Source organism: Leptinotarsa decemlineata, unplaced genomic scaffold (assembly GCF_025532065.1).
Source record: "Leptinotarsa decemlineata unplaced genomic scaffold, Ldec_3_MD MMD2_tig00026299_RagTag_RagTag, whole genome shotgun sequence".
NCBI lineage: Eukaryota > Metazoa > Arthropoda > Insecta > Coleoptera > Chrysomelidae > Leptinotarsa > Leptinotarsa decemlineata.
In genome coordinates this window covers 12,160,800-12,179,042 of record NW_027412676.1, presented here as the reverse complement: position 1 = coordinate 12,179,042, position 18,243 = coordinate 12,160,800, and the positions used below count along the sequence as shown (strand labels likewise).

The following is an 18,243-nucleotide window of genomic DNA, read 5'->3' as shown; positions in this document are numbered from 1 at the left end:
GTAGATGTAATTCGAAAGGAAGTTTGTTTATTAAATCATTAACAAAACCACAACCTCTTTTAATTTTACGATCACTTTCAATACGTCCGTATCGTTTGATGGTACACATTGAAATGAATAAGCTAATAACATTTATATAGTCTCCAACCACGGCACGATGCGCATTGTAAAACAGAAAGAAAAGTTTGCTGTAGATAATCTAGATGAGAAATTTGGGTGTGGATTGAATGGACAAAGAGTATTCAGACATGGTCCACTACTTCCATCATCAGTTCGAGGACTCATTATAGGACCTTCAAATTGTGGAAAGACGAATGCAATGATATCACTATTAACACATCCACAAGGATTGAGATTTAGAAATGTGTATCTCTATTCGAAGTCACTCAATCAACCTAAATATCAGTACTTGCGAAGTGTTTTGGAACCTATAAAAGGATTAGGTTTTTATACATTCAGCAATAATGCAGAAATAGTGGAACCCTCCGACGCTAAGCCTAATTCTGTTTTCATTTTCGATGATGTGATATGTGAAAAGCAAGATATTATTAGATCATATTTCTGTATGGGACGTCATAAGGATGTTGATTGTTTTTATCTAGCACAGACATATTCACGGGTACCCAAACAGTTAGTGCGTGACAATACCAATTTCATTATAATGTTCAAACAAGATGAGACGAATTTACATCACATTTATTCAGATCATGTTTCACCCGATGTAACATTCAAACAATTCCAATTGATGTGTGTTAAATGCTGGGAGGATCAATATGGATTTCTAGTAATTGATAAGGATAGAAAAATAGATGAAGGTAGATATCGCAAAGGATTCGATAGTTTTATATACCCATGATCTTGTTTTTGAAACTTATTCGATCACTGAATATTGTAGAGGTCACTTCATCAACGAATTGAGCTATAATTTAAAAAGGGCATTATGAATACAAAAAACGATTCTGAACATAAAAACAATGAAATGAATTTGAAACGTCAACTAGTAGAGACAACAGAAGCTGTCAGACAGAAATTCAACTCTATCAAGAATGATAATATTGAAAATCGTTCGACACTTGAAAGATTGTATGAGCCCATAATGAAACCATTGAATGTTTTATCATCAAACGCTACTTCTAAATCAGCAGTGTTATCACCAAATCGTGGATCTGTTCAATCTACTTCAAATTATCCCATGAGTACTCCAATAAGAAGAAAACAATCTTTTGATGGTGTATCATCTGTGAATAGTGACACGAGCACACTTCAAGACGATATGAGAACAACTCTATTCGAAACACCATCATCGTCCCACATCGATTCCTCGGATCCTGACATCTCACCTGTTATGAATGAAAGTGGTGAAGATGTTTTGATGAAACATTTGAATAATGTAAAATCTAGAAATCCAGCATATGATGGAACATTTGGCGTACGTATGGATCCAATTACACAAAAGCTGAAAATGGGAAGTCTAGTGGTACATTTCAAAGATGGAAACATTTCATTTTGGGATGCTAATAAAGTGAAAAAATATGAATGCGCAGGTAGTCCAGAATTATATGATATGATCTTTTTGAAGAATCCACAAGATGTTGATAATGAAGAAACTCGTCAAGTATATTCCAAAATATTGAAAATAACGAATGCTCCATATAAACAATATCATCTGAAGAATGGTTTTAAAAATACAAATTCTAAAAAATTTCGTGAAGTCATCAAACCACTATTAGACTCACGACAATATCCAATTAGGAGTAGAAGTAAAATTGGTGGAGCACTCAAACGAGTGAAAATGGAGAAAACATATAATTCTAAACCTGCGAATTATGTGTACTGGAATTCACCGAAAGAGTTAGTTGCTCGCCTACGACTATTGGTAGCATCAAAGTCAGCTGGACATACCGGACATGATAATGAAATAATTTCAATAATTGAAGAATTACGTGAAGAAGGTATAATATATTAATATATATCCACAAGTAATGATCACTGTCACATCATCATTCAATGCAGTAACATTATCACTTTTTTTCTCTTTAATCATATTGAAATAGAATGACTAATGAAGTAAGTGATATCAAACGACAAGTTGTTAATGAATTACACAGACCTGCAAGACGTAATTTTCGTAGAAGAATAACTACCATCAAAGGTTTTGCAGATCTATGGCAAATAGATCTAGCTGAACTACAACCTTATGCAAAAAGTAATGAAGGATACCGATATATACTTATAGTAATTGATTGTTACTCAAAATATCTATGGACTGTGCCAGTTAAAGATAAAACAGGTAGTACAATAACTAATGCAATGAAATGTGTACTGAAGAAAGCCAAATTTTCCCCTAAACATATACAAAGCGATCAAGGGAAAGAATTTTTTAATAGAAGCTTCTCATCTCTCATGCGAGAATATAATATCAATCATTATTCAACATTCAGCACAAAGAAGGCAGCTATAGCAGAAAGAGTGATTCGTACAATAAAGGCATGGCTCTACAAGGAATTTTCGATGAGAGGTCACCACAAATGGCTTGATATTCTTCCAATTATAACTAGTAGATATAATAATAAAGTTCATCGTACAATAGGTATGGCACCCATCAATGTTGATTCAACAACAAAATTGAAATTCAAGGGTATCAATGGAATTGGAGGAAGACAAAGTAAACCCAAATTCCAATTGAATGATATTGTACGTATAAGTAAATACAAAAATATTTTTGAAAAGTCTTACACTGCGAATTTTACCACGGAGCTATTCAAGATTGTTAAAATTAATAAAACCATCCCAACGACTTATAATCTTGAAGATATGAATGAACAGCCGATTAGAGGATGTTTTTACGAAGAAGAGTTATTACGAACCGAGAATCCTGACGTATATCTGATTGAGAAGGTGTTGAAGAGAAGAAAAAATAAAGTATATGTAAAGTGGTTAGGTCTTCCTAGCGAACAAAATTCTTGGATTGATGAATCAAATATGGTTTAAATGTATCTAATAGTGACTTTTATGAATAAAGTAATATTAAAGTTCATTATTGTTTTCATTTCAATTATAAGTATGTGAATTGAAAAATATTGCAGCGGTAAACATTGCCCCAGCCATTCGCAATGTTCTGTGTATACCAAACCAAATTAATTGTATACTCCATTCCCGCTTATATTTTTCAACTCACGATATTGAAAACACATTATCATTCCCAAAACTGATCGCCGTCACTTTGAAATGCAGTATCCAACTCTTTTTGCCAATTATCTCTCACTGATAATGCCGTCTCATAAAGCTTAGTCGACTCCTCAAGCTCAGCCTGAGCTTGCATTCTCGAACGTTGATGGAATTGCTTATCTTTACCTATTTTTGAACGGAGTTCATCAGCATCTTTAGACATTCTAGCCAATTCAACCTTCGCTAATGCAATCTTGGCATCTAATGCTTCAAGAGTTTCATTATTAGCATTAATAGCTCGCTCACTCTTTTCAAGTTCAGCAATAGTCATCTGTGCCTTTACAAGACGGTATTTTGCTTTCCTTTTCATTTCCCCAAACCGATGGAGGGGACTGAAAGAAGATAGCGGTTCAGCTTTCAAATCACTCTTCATTTCTTTAGGAGTACCTTTTGGCTTCCTCTTCGATCTGTCACTTTTCGTTGCGGGTTTTTTCTGTCGCACAACACTTTTGGATTCTTTCTTTTCTTTAAAGTCAGTGACAATCGATGAAGATGCCTTAGTAACCTTCCTCTTGATTGTTCTAGATTTCTTATCAACACCAAGAGGAAGGGTAGATGAAGAGTGTTTGAGTGATGATAATTGCGAAACGATCGGATTTTCAATAATAATTTGCTCATTTGGTTCTGGCACATCTGCAAAGTTAACGAAGTCGTTAATATCAAAATCATTTATCGAATCTTGACTCGATAAATGTAATACTGGAATATTTTCAAAATCAGTCTGATCGATATCAACAAGTGGTGAACCATCTTCAGCAATCAATAGCGGCATAGAGCTCATGATTATTAAGGTCTGAGGAATGATATGTGATAGCAATAGAATGTGGATAGGAAAGGTGATGATGTTACTGAGACCTCACCATTTATAGAAGAAAATAAACTAGCGCATGCGCTCTTTCATCAACTGGCACATGCGCTCTCTCACTGAACTATTCACGCATGTAACAATCTTTGTCATTTAAGAGGAAAACTTTGTGTTGCATGCATGTATTTTTAAATGTTAGAAAATAATACAAATAAATTCAAAATATATATATATATATATATATATATATATATATATATATATATATATATATATATATATTTATTAATAATAGAGGACAATAACGATAATAAAAAATATAAAATGAAAAATGTTAATATGTCTCTGTGGATGTGGAACGTTCTTTGACTCTATTCCTCAATAGTTGTTGCTCGTGCGTCAAACACCAACATTGAAAAAAATGGATTCTCCTATTGGGGTAGAGTTGACCAACCTTCTCACACAGATCCCAAGTACTTCTACATGCATTGCATACATGATTCCAACAATTCATGGAATATGTATCACAACGCAAACAACGTTGCAGTGGAGTTGGAACGGCAGCACAGGTACCGCAAATATTTCTACAGATACCTATATTGTTAAATATTATAGGTTCGGAACACTTCAGACACTGTAACTGTTGTTGATGATAATCCGATTTTGTTCGCTTCGGTGGATGAGAAGGAGGCGATAGTTGAATCCGCAACACGCAATCACTACACATACCAGTACATGGATTGATTGAATCCTTAGGTCTACTTATTTGACAAAAGTAGCACACAATAGCCCCTGCAATCATCATTGGGTAGACACACACTTTTGGTTTTTCATTCCACTCTTTTGGAAACGGCATTTTACTAATTCGATTAGAAATATTAAGAGATGACTTACAGAAACTCTGAATGCTCTCTCCTACACCTACGATCTCTATTTATACAAATCAACATCATGTGAAAGTATAGTGGGATAACTTCTCCTACTATTCCACTCTAAACGAGTCAAGTGGGAGTCGCATCACCTCCTATATAAGTCGACTTGCAAACCTAGAGTTCATTCATTCACTCTCTACAACTGTGAGCAAACAACAACAAGATGAATTCTGCAAAAATAAATGCTGCATTAAATAGAATATCTGCTGTTGATGAAAACAATTGGATAGACGAATCAGATGATGAGGATGTCAATGTTCCGCTAGAGGAAGTGATAGTTGAAGCAGAAGATGTTGGAGTCGATGAAGATGAGATAGACGAAGTTGAAAACGAGGCCAACCAAAGCGACGAAGATGATGACGTGATGGAGTTTGAGAGGGTCATGGATGAAGAAGGAGATGATGAAGGGATAGAAGCTGACACAACTGAAGGCGATGGTGCTTTGAGGATCGGTATGCGAACGCTCAATGTCAGTGAGACACTGGAAGATCCCTTGGATTTGTATTGTGCAATGGATGCATACGTATTGATCAGCACAATAGATGGAGAGAACAAAAAACTATGTTGGTGCTGCTTTCGGTTTTATTCGCATAGAAACAATAATGGAGGGTGGTATGCCCATGTCAACACCCACAACACTGTCTCAATTATGGAAATGGGACAGAATTGGTGTGAAGCTTGCGAGAGGCCACTAACAAACTTCACCCGAGTATCTACATGTATTATATGTAATAATGTCCAACCTGTGGCACAATAACCGTGGACCTACTGGTCAAAAAAACAACAGCCCTTTTCAGGGCTACATTATTCTCACAAACAGTAGTTAGTTGTATTAGTATTCATAGATTATATGACAAATGAATACTTTGACTAATAAAAGTCTAAGTAATTTGTTAGTCTTTGAATATCTATACATTATATGACAAATAAATTACTACTTTGACTGAAAAGTCGATATTTGGAATTTGATAGTCATTGAATATCTATGCATATGATGAGTACTACTTTAAATGAAAGTTGAAGTTGGCATTTTGTCAATCATTGTATGCATATAATGATGAATACTTTTACATACATACATTTTGTTTGAGACTATAATGTTAACAATGGTATGAACCTGTTTCTGTTTGAAAGTATAATGATAGCTCTGAAAAGAGCTATTTTTTTATTGTTTCAGTCTTCAATTGTAGCCCTGAAAAGGGCTGTTTTTTTTATTAATCCATGCAATGGTATGGACTAACGCTCCTCATCATCATCAGAAACAATGATGATTGTATCATCATCTGTATCTGATGATATACTGATGATGTCATCCTCATAATCATCTGAATCAGACGATATACTAATGGCATCATCATTAGCATAATTATCTAGCTCGTTATCCTCTAGATCGTCTAACTCATTGACATCCATCTCTAACTCTGCCTCTACTTCCTCTTGCATACCTTCTTCCATACGTGCCGGGAAATCATCAGGTAGATCATAGATACGTTGCAGCATTTGTGCAAAATTTGTACTGAAATGATCGAACGTTGAATCTATTCTATGTACCTGGATGGGGCCTGTACTCGTCATAGAACACTCTGGTACACTCATCGGTTCGGTGGTGGAATCAGCACTCGACATTGTGGAAGAATGATATAGAACTGGGATTGATGCTTTATTTAATGGAAAAAAAAGGAGGGGGTGAAGTGTAAATGTAGAACAATTCAGTGTTTGAAATTCGAAAGCAATAAGAATGACAATTTTCTTGAAATTCTAAGTGATTATTATTATTAGAAACTCTGAGTGATTATTATAAAAAAAAACTAATAAGGGAGAGGGAAAAAGACACTGCCCCAACCTCGCAGTGCCTCGTGTACACCAACCAAAAAGTGTGTACTCCGTGGAAGGAAAGGAAAGGAATAGAAAGGATGGGAGAAATGAGGAAACGATTACATATCATCGTCTGAATTCAGGACTTCATCAATCAGGATAGGGGATGGTGGAGGACTATCATCGGACTCATTGTCAGCGTCACCGTCATCATCGTCATCGCTGTCGTCGTCGTCTGTGTTTCCGGACTGTGTATCCCATTCGTAATCATTCCGCCAATCATAGGGATCTGGATAATCCCCATCAGACAGGTCCGCTTGATCGGTTCCAGTAACGTGAAGCACTTGTATCCGATCATCATAAATTATGTCATCATAATTCATCGAGTGAGGTGCAGTCGTGGAGGTAACGAAACCTTCATGGATAGAAGCCCAGTAAGGATGTTGATGCGCTGGGTCACTGTACGGCTCAGTAGTTGAATCAGGTTCCATGTTGAAGGTGGCTGATCAACTGAATATTCCAACAGATAATTCCTACTTTTATACTTTTGAAAGGGAGTGGGGGAGGAGTGGGGAGGAGAGGGGATTAAGTGGGAATGAATTTCAAAAATGACATGAGCTATATTCCATGAAAGAGAAAATTGAAAATACTATATGAATTATATGAAATATACTTATTGATTTCATTATGAAACATATTTTCTTCCCAAGAGATTATTTACAATAGATTAGAGAACACAAAAATTGATGTGAGGTATTTGCATAGAAGAACTTGTAATTGAAATAAAAAAAGGAAATAATAATGAGACGAAGTGAAGAAAAATGCTCCAACCATCGCATTGTTCAATGTGTACCAAGCCAAAACAATGTACACCCTTAATTTCACTTCTTTTTTTTTATTTTATTTTTATTTCCTAAAATTACAAACATAAACTTAAAACTATCTTAATTAAATATTCCTAACTAACCTAAAACTAATCTTACTACACTTACACTTAATCTATGGGAAAGTTTTTATAAAAGTCACTAACTTTTTATAAGTCTCTATCGAAGAGGTATCTGCTTCACACTTTTTCTCCAGAGATGCATACTTCCGATCTAGTTCGGCTATTACTTTTTCTGCTTCCCTCCGTCGGTTAACAATTTCAGCCATTTCGCGCTTCCTTTTAACCAACGCGGCCTCACTAGCTCGAGAAGCATGTTCTGCTTCCTTACATCTCTGTAGAAAACTGTCCAACATTTCACTAACCTCTCCGATAGGCTGTCGCACTTGTGGCACTAACACTTCAGGATTCGTCACCGGTGTTGCCAGCATCGGCGAAAGCGGCACCACCGACGGAGTGAATACGATGGGAGCCTCCTCCGATGGGGACAATACAACTGGTGGCTCCTCCGGAGAAGGCGCCCTAGGTTGTTCCACTACTGCTGCGGGTGGTGTGGAGGGCCTTAAGCTGTTTGGAGCGGTCGACCAACTACCTGCATAAGGATTAGTCCTATTGCAAGTAGCTCGGTACTTAGAAATAGGACCAACCTTCGCTGCAGGTCGTTGGCAAACCTTCTTTACAGGCCTGACTTCCTCCTCCTCCTCGAATAAGTCAGGGCTGGTGGATCTGCACCTAACTCGTGAAGTGGATGCCTTCTCCTGCTCTGTCATAGGCATGATGGATGCCACAGCGTTATTTAATTCCTGAGTGTTGGATGCCATTCTGAAAATGTAAAATAATACAAAGTTAGTAGATGTAAAAAATTAAAGTACATTGTTTACTTACTCAAACTTAGCTCCTCGTCGTATAGTACTCTGCTTCTGGTTGAGTATGGCTGGACTGCTCTGGATGACTGGAGTTGTCGTACTGAATGTAGAAGAACGTGCTCCTCGGGGTATCAACATCATTGGGAGTGGAGGGAATGAGGTGGGGGCGTGCATGCGCAATGGTTGGAATATGGTGGGGCGAGAAATGGTAGGAAGTGGGCGGGGTGAGCAATGGTGGGAAGAAAGAGGGCCGCGCTCCGCGCGGCTTACGCCCCAATTCGCTACGCTCGCGCCGGCGCGCTTCGCGCGCCGGCGCGAGCGTAATGGGGCCACCGCGCCGGCGCGGTGGCCCCCCACCCACCACCCCGGGGGGAGGAGGGGGGGGGGTGGGGGGTGGGGGGCGGCGGGGCCGCGCTACGCGCGGCCCCGCCGCCCCCCACCCCCACCCGCGCGCTTCGCGCGCCGTGAAACCTAACCTAACCTAACACCTATGACCCTAACCTACAGTATGTATTAATCTAATCTAACCTAACGCGGGAGTAAATTCACCATGTTGGTTCAATTAATACGTCATCTGTTGGTTTTGGTTTTGGTTCTATTATTCTAACATTTGGATCAATGTCCAATCCTGGATATCCCAGTCCACCTGATGGCCTGACTTTATGGCTTTTCTCCAAAACTTCAACTCTCTCTTCTAGTACATCATACTTTTTCATTGTAGTCCCTGTTATGTTTGACATAGCATCAAATTTTTTATTTGTAGACGCTGTTATGTCAGACATTTTTATGTCCACATCATTTGTAAGTTTGTCAAATTTACGAGTGAAAGTTATCCGAGCCTCTGCAATTTTATCGTCAAATGCTTGACGGGCATCGCGAGCAATATTACCTATTGTGGATTGTATTGCAGCTTGTAGGGCTAGAAGTATAACCTCCTTTGTTCCGTTAATTTCCCCCTCAAGATATGATACAGTTACACAATCACTCTTGTCAATTGGTTCGCTTATATTTTTCAATATTTTTCTTTGCATGTCATAATGACCATCTTTTGTTAATTTAAAACCAATCCCGGGAGGACCTCGAATGACATTACCACCCAATTTTCTTTTTCTACCAAACTTATCGATTGTTTTAGACATTGTGCACTCTACGATGATTCTTTTCAAACTGATATTTCTTTCATTTACATTATGTTATATACTTTACAGTAATTGGTTAGGAAAATAGAAATGAAACAAATAATATTTTTATCATTTTTTATTCATCTAAGTAACTTGGTAAAAGTGATACATATACAATACATAATACAATAATCACAAATAATCACAAATAAGAATGTTCCGGTTTGAAGGAATAAGCAATAATACTTCGAATTATAATTCAATTATTCATCTCTACAGTCAACAAATTGATTAGTTGGTCTAAGGCGCTCTCTTGAGAAAAAGAATGAACGATTTCAGACACCCAACGAATGTTATCATTAGGATCATTTCGATAAAATTCTATATCGCTATGACCCCATGGAAGAGTTCGAGTGGTATTCGGAATGATGAATCTCTTGTCGTCATGATACGATAAAGCGACTTTATTTTTCAATTCAGTGTAAATATCATGCAATACGCTTCTGAACGAGTTCATCTTCCTGAATATCATACCTCCCTCTTCAATGATTTTTTCATAGTCTTCACATGTCAATTCATTCTTTATAACAGATCGTTTCACACCTTTGGCCTTCTTCAGTTCACCATCAACAGATTTCACGTAATACGCTTTAGCACCTGTACCGTAAAAGCTGATTATTGGATCATTTGGGAATTCATCTTTGAAATTACCCAGAACTGACTTTGTCACTGGAATATTGAATTGGTTTCCTATTTTATAATTAGATGTATCGAACTTATTTATATTATTTTTGATAAATTCATAGAAATTGTCTGTATTTACTTTGAGAATAAGGGAGTCGGTATCAGTGTAGAGTAAGGACGCATCTTCTCCAAACTGTTGTTTGATACATCCATAGAAAAAATCATACATAACTGTTTTAGATAATTCTAGAATGGAAAATCCTAAATATAGTGGTTTATCATAATGAACTTTTACTCTAGCCAATTGAATGGCAACAAAATTTTCTGTAAAAATAGAGCATTTTTTAAAATTTGGTCGAGATATGAGACAACTAGCACCTATAGTTCTTTTTATATTTTCCCAATGTGTAATGAGTCTAACATCAATTCTATTGTCTACGTTTTCCATTGTTTTTCCATAGACTGCATTATTCATTAGTTTGTAGAAATCTTTTTCAGATTTGTTATTAGACCTATTACGCATTTCAGTATTCAAATCTATATAAGGCTTCATCCAACATGATTGCTTAAACCTCAATACTCTATGTGTGTTCATCACTATCAAACCATGATTGACAGCTTGCTGTAAGTTTCTATAGTGAACAATATATTTTCTTTTGTCGTTTAAATTTGGAATTAATTTGGGAACTTTCGATTTTGCATATGGAGGTATCAAACGTTCAACTAAGAATGGTAAATCGGAATGTTTATCATGAAGTTCTTGGGGATAATGTATATCCACTTCCAATACATATCCATAAGGACTATCAATATCCACATTCATTATATCAAGATTGAGAATTTCATGAGGTGCTAACCATGAAAATTCACCTGTTGGTAATGGTTGCGACATGCTGTGACCATATAGATTTGTTGCATCCAAATATGAAATGAATGAAGATGGTTCATTTGGATTATAATCCGGTAAAAATTTATTGTTTGCTTTATGTTTCCTTTCACTACATTGACTTATTCCACCACGAATACCTTTTTGAAAGAAGTGAACCATATCAATATCAGTTAGTAATTCCAATTCAATATTAGTATATTTCAACATGGCATCCCACGATAATCCGGGTGCAGTGAAGTATTGTGCCGGATCCAATTTATATTTATCAACAGATATATTTCTAAAGTTTTCAAAAATGTCACATAATAGTAACACATCTGACTTTAAATATAAATCAGAGTATTCACCCAAATCCTGACATTCGAATAAATTCCAAACAAGTTGAGCTCTCCCATAATCATTATCTGATACATGTTCACAATTGAGTTTATCATAAAATTGATTTTTGGTTGGAAGTCTTGGATGATTCAGTTTTTCGATGTCATCAACAAAACTATAGGGAAATACACCTTTCTTTCTCATCAAATTGAAATTTTCAATTTGTGGGAAATGTTTGCGCATCTCGATACACTGATCAGATGTTAAATTTGCACCTAAATTCTCCAAAGAACTAGGCATGAATCTGAAACTATCAATGAATCTCATTTTCAAATAATTCTTCTTCACCCTACCATCTTTATCCGTATAGGAGTGTGTAAAGAGATGTTTTGTGAAAGATATATATTTCTCATTAGTTTGTGGGATGACATCCACTTTATCTTTGTTTTTATACAATTCCTTTATGAATAAATGACAATCATATCCACTGAGATTGTGAAAAATTATAGGAATGAAATTTGGCAATTTAAAATTCAAATTACAAGATGAATGAGCAGCAGGGGACCTTTTTTTTCCTGTGAGGTGACAATGATCCCTCACTTTGACTTCGCCATCATTAAATTGTTTGGAACAAATGCCACAATTTGTGGCAGAAGCAAACTGTTCCTCTTCCTCAGGAGTTTGTACATCCATAGGAATAGGAAATCTGAGATGATTTTCATAAATATTTTTCAAATCATCTTCGATTTTGCTAACGAATTTCTGGGCTGCATCCACACCCCTATACGAAACAAATTTTGATAAATCATCATTGTATGAACATTTAATCAAATAAGCAAATGAATAAGGCTCATGTTTGAATGTCTTGATCGAATACGAGTATTCAGGATTTGGTTTAGTGGTTTGAATCGGCTTCAGTACTGATTCAAAATCGGCATACACTACAAATGGTACCTTCATTTGTTTCTCAAAGTTTTCAAAAGTTAGTATATTTTCAGGTACCGTTTTCCCATATTTATTGACTTTGAAATTGGTTGATGGTGTTGTAGTACTCAAGTGATTACAATCATTTATCTTATGACGTAATAGTAATTGTTCATTAGAAAAATATAATAAACAGCCATCACAAAAATATTTCTTATGTTCATGAGCCGATAATTGGCTTGAAACTAATCTTGAAAGATCTTTAATCCAACAATAATGATTATTACCGAAATCATCTGTGATAAGTAACAAATTGACATGTCTTCTAAGTCTTCTCTGAGAGTAACGTAATGGTCCAATTATTTCATACATTATTTTACCCTTCTCGAATTTACTTTCTAAACCGTACACATTAACTGAAATATCATTCTTGTCTTCAAATTTCACAATATCTTTCAACTTTACCGGAAAATTCATACCTGTTACATCTATGACTGTACTGAAATGTGGATACGATGAAACTTCTGATGTTCTATCGATTGCAGGATGTAGTGCTGAAGTGATAGCCCATGCAAAACAATGCTGATCTTCATTACGGACATTAACCACGGCCTTCCTACGCTCGATACATTCAGGCAGCTTCACATATGAACATCCACTGAGCGGGCTGTATTTATTAATGTTCAACTCCAGAAACATGATTTTTTCACAAGTCCAACCTTAAATACAGAACAATATTACTAATCCATCCAATTAAAACTTGGTAGAAATGTTTACCTGAATCACGTTCCTGGAATTCTGTAGTTTGAGCGATAATCCCATTTCGAAATCCATCAAATAAGGAATTCAAATCAGTAGATTGATCAACTGTTCTATTCTGTGAATTAAATGATTTGGTTTCCTTCAGGTCTTGTGTTTGTAGAATATAACTCCCAAATACTTCCATATTCACTTTGATGATTTTGTGAACCCTGATGGCCGATTCCAATAATTCTATAACTTTCTGCCTGATTTCATTAAAGAATAACATGTAATCGGTGGAAACAATGGAACTCTGCACCCTGTATGTCGCAATCCGACGTTTGAAGGCGCTCTTTATAATTTGAACACCATCACTGAATTGAACACATGTATTATTCTTATGTTGTAGAGTTCTATTGTGAGAATTCACTTGAGTCAATGGAATCATCACATTACAACAATTACATGTGTACATAGGTGCTGCAGCGTCATCTAATCTCACTCGTTTCACTGATGGCCCTCCTTGGCAACTCTGGAGCTGATGACGACGAAGGTTGTCACTACGGGTAAAAGATTTACCACATTCACAAGAATACATTTTCTATGATATGTTCTCACTAACTCACTCGATGGAAACTGACATAACCAACACTCGCCCGCTTCTTAAATACCATAATCCACGTCGCCTGCGCATCACCGTAGAGAGTGAGGGTAGGTAAGGACACATCGATGCATCCACTAGAGATGCCTGACGTCACAGCCAAGCCCATCTCCCAATTTGATGCGAGTTGCCGGCACGAGCAAGCAGTGATCGTTGCGCTCTCGGAGAGGGCAGACGTTTGCACAGTCCTCGCCCGCCTGCGTGTCACCATCAATAGCGAGGGTAGGGTGATGCGTTACGTCACATCATTCACTGCTTCGAGAGCGATAGCCGAACAAGCAATTGTCGTTGCGCTCTCGGAGAGGACAGACGTTAGCACAGTCCTCGCCCGCCTGCGTGTCACCATTGATGGCGAGTCTGGGGCGTTACGTCACATCCTTCACTACATCGAGGGAGGTGAGAGCAGACCGATGAATACGCATTACTCTGCCACACGTCGTGGAGTGAACATGTCGCTCTCTAGCCGTTGAACGGTTATTGCTGTGACGTCACTCCACTACTAACTTGGTGCCCTCACACCGATGGAGCATTCATTACTTGGAGGATCTTCGAAGTATGCAGACGTATGTTTGTACATAGACAAACAAGCACATGATGAAACCCTGTACCGTGCATTCTCTAACACACACACACACATACACACACAAAATCTCATATGAAAAAAAAATCTGAACGATCCATGCACCAGACACTTCAAGGTCACAACGCCTTGACTTCACTGCACAACAAAAAAAAGCAAATAACACGTCATATTGGTGGGGGGAGAATTAGAACCGGGAAAAAATTTCTGAACAATCCATACACCACACCCTTCAAGGTCACATCACCTTGACTTCACCAAACAACAACCAATAAAAAAGCAATTAATACGTCATAGTGGTGGGGGGAGGCTTAGAACCGGCTCAAATCTCCTACTTGTGTTCTTCCCAATAAATATTGATAATTTACAGATGAACATGAACCTGGGGAAATGTACACGTAAATTTTTTTCCGAAATGAATATTTGTCATACAAGTGCTTGGAAACATCTCAAAAATTGCATCCACATGATCCCGAAAGGAGATTAGGATTTTGTAGTTGGCTAATAAGAAGCGAAGATTTTTCTGTTTTCTTGGAAAATGAAAGCACTTTCACGAATTGTGGGATATTCAACCGAAATAACGAATACATTTGGAGCACAAACAACTCCAGGCAGGAATTTACAAAGATAGAATTTTAGGTCCTCATTTATTTGACGGAATTCTGAATGGAGAAACCCATCACCATTTTTGAATGTGATTTTCGAAGACTACTTGGATGATCTCTACCTTCGGCTAATTACAACAACATCTGCTTCCAACATGATGGTGCTCCACCGCACACTACCAGACGAGTATCTAATTAACTGACTGAAAAGTTTGGTGACGAATGGATAGGGAATAATGGGCCGGTCACTTCACATTACGGTGGCCTTCAAACATTGATAAAGCATTGAAAAAATAGCTGAAAGTAATGACTATAGTCCAGATAACGTCGATAAATCGATGATGATACGAACATTCAAAGAGTATCTTCGTAAATCCTCAACTTTTCAGAAAGGGAAAAAATAGAATATGAATATGGCCTTCGAAACTGCAAGAACAATCGAACTCGAAAGAAAAGTTGATGGAAATCAGGAAATAAGGTCAATCCGATTGGGCTATAACTTGTTTTGAGGACCACGTTTCACATATTCGGTTTCAATGACTATAGAAGTCTGGTGTCACCCAATATACTTTAGGGAAGAATGAATAAAAAGTGCTTGAAATTTTTAAGACAGACTTCGACTTCTTAGAATGTTAGGAAATCAAGAAATATGAAGCAGGAACTGTTGTAACTATAAAGCTATCACTCCAAACAGCCCGATTTTCACACTCTCTCTTTTAAATATCACAAGTAGTAGTCGAAGAAATATCAGGTATGATAACAAGTAGTAATCAATACATATCATAGTGATTAAGATAAAATAACAAACTAACATAAACATTGGCGATTCAATGAAAGTCACTACAGAAAGTAATAGTTCCTACAGATACATTAGTTTCAATCAATTAGTGAAACTAACTCAGTTAGCTGAAAAGTGTTTCAGTTTTTGGAGAAAAAATTTGTGAATTAAAATAATTCAAATTGAATTTTGAAATGATTGGATTGCTCAAAATGTCAAACTGCGTCTAGTAAAGCGTCATGGAATACGAAAACTGAACGCCAAGCTGAAGAATATTTTCAATAAAAGAAAGAAATTACAACTTTTTTCTGTTGCCGGATATACTGGACCTGATATTTGAATGAGCTTTTAAAAAACAGACACAATGAAAGTGTTTTATATTCTAGAAACGCATTTACAAATATCGTTCTGTTAAAATTTTATCGTCCCTCGTTATCCCTCTTCAAATTTCATATTGATGATCGCACACAAAAAAAGAAAACAAACTCAAGTGTTTACTCCCTAACTACCGAAAAGACGTCGAAATGTCGGTGGAATAAAAAGGCGTCATTACGTCTGGCCATTATTCCCATGCAGGTGTGCCTAACGACCAATATAGTTTGGCCCAGCTCGTCGAGGTAACGATATAATATCTGGATGGAATGGAAACATCTCAGAAAAATTTCATTCCGTTCGCAATTTCTTTTTAATACGCACCTCATAGATTGGTCGTCGTTTCTATGGAGCGTGCCGGATTGTTATATTTTAGAAGCCTCTTAGATTATGCTGATGATGATGACGTTATAATTCTCAGCACAGCAGTGGTACTTTGAATTCGATGTTTATACAGAATTCTTTCAATGGGTTTAATAGCAATGCGGCGAAAATTGAAATTGTTTGGAGAAGAGATTACTGCTTGAATTAGAAGAAAGACGAGACTAGAAATCGATTATTCTTTCGATGGTGACTCGATATCTATAAATTAGTCCAAGGCCGTGCCCCGGGGTGGGGGTCCGGACCGCCCCCTGCACAACCATGGGCTGACAAGATCAGAGTCCCTGAAAAACCTTGACATTGACTGCAACAATATGGTGGGATAGGAGTCCGATGGTGCAGCTGTGAGGAGAGGCAGATTATTTCATGATGAATTTCACTAGTTCGGACTTCCATTGTCTACTATATAAAATGATTTGAAATTCCTGAAACAACTAAAAAAGAAGAATTGAAAATGAATAGCTGAAAATAACAATTATATTAACCAAAATAAACCTGAAATGAAATAATAGTGAAATAAAATACAAGTAAAAATAAAACAATTGAATAAATAAAAATAAAGAAATGAAAAAAGAAAATGAAAATGAAAAGTGGAGAGATTCCAAGTCACGTTAGTTCACGACGTTTCGATTGTTAGTATCTACAATCGTCTTTGGGTGATGGCGATTGTAGATACTAACAATCGAAACGTCGTGAACTAACGTGACTTGGAATCTCTTCACTTTTTATTTTTATTTTCTTTTTCATTTCTTTATTTTCATTTATTCAATTGTTCTATTTTTACTTGTATTTTATTTCACTATTAATTCATTTCAGGTTTATTTTGGTTAATATAATTGTCATTTTCAGCTATTCATTTTCATTTTTTCTTTTTTTTTTCTTTTTTAGTTGTTTCAGGGATTTCGAATCATTTTATATAGTAGTGAAATTCAGGCAGAATGTGTTAAACGCGGTGGGTGGAAAATCACAACGGTTTGTTAAAATTTTAACAAATTTTTAAATGTATTATTGACATTTTAGAACAATTCAGCACAGACCCGGATATGAAAACCTTGGCCAAAACTTCTTATTTTCTGAAATCTACTGTTGCCAGCTAATTCAAGCTATTACTCTGTTTTTTGGCGAAGATATTTCCAGCAACAGTAACAGTATACGAAGTCCTGCAGTCACCTCTTTGTTACTCAGTAACAGCTGTCGACCATATTGAGAACGTAATATCGCACTTTCAAGATATTCGATCTAATATTGAAAAAGTACTTTCAAATTCATTCACAGAAGCAAAGAATCTATTGGATGATGTCAAGCCTCCACGGTAGACATCAGTACAGAAACATCGCGCATAACTGTTGCAATACCCTCATTAGAACACTCAAATTCCCAGCTCACACTGAGATTTACTGACCACAAGAAAGTGATTGCTTCTATGTACACTCTCATACCAACATCGCTCTGAGAGCGCCTTGAGGATTTTCCTGTAGTGCTTGTGTTTTGTTCTTGAAAAAAGTATGTTTCGAGAAGGAAACGACATTCCCTAGAAAGAACCTAGTGATATACTAGACGAGGCACAGGGAAAATTTCTACAATGGAAATTGTTGTGGTAGGGCGAAAACCCATCGGACCGGCCTTCTTGCTATCGGAAAATGCAACAGTCAATTGTATT

At 36.7% G+C, this 18,243-nt stretch overlaps 2 protein-coding genes across 2 annotated transcripts in view; one reads left to right on the top strand and one right to left on the bottom strand.

Moving 5' to 3' along the window:
- Positions 1–18,243, top strand: part of LOC111508115 (uncharacterized) — a 211,982-nt gene that overhangs the window by 32,145 nt on the left and 161,594 nt on the right. The gene's annotated exons all lie outside the window — the stretch shown is intronic.
- LOC141484911 (uncharacterized) lies at positions 7,658–8,860 on the bottom strand. Its single transcript, XM_074180608.1, has 2 exons — positions 8,549–8,860; positions 7,658–8,485 (listed from the first exon to the last, which is right to left on the bottom strand). The coding sequence occupies exons 1-2, from the start codon at positions 8,701–8,703 to the stop codon at positions 7,780–7,782; spliced, it is 861 nt and encodes a 286-aa protein (XP_074036709.1). The 5' UTR covers positions 8,704–8,860; the 3' UTR covers positions 7,658–7,779.

Excerpts from the sequence above, each read along its gene's own strand:
- LOC141484911 (XM_074180608.1), bottom strand. The coding sequence starts at position 8,703 with ATGCACGCCCCCACCTCATTCCCTCCACTCCCAATGATGTTGATACCC. Across the intron at positions 8,486-8,548 it reads CGACGAGGAGCTAAGTTTGA|AATGGCATCCAACACTCAGG; the intron begins GTAAGTAAACAA and ends TTACATTTTCAG.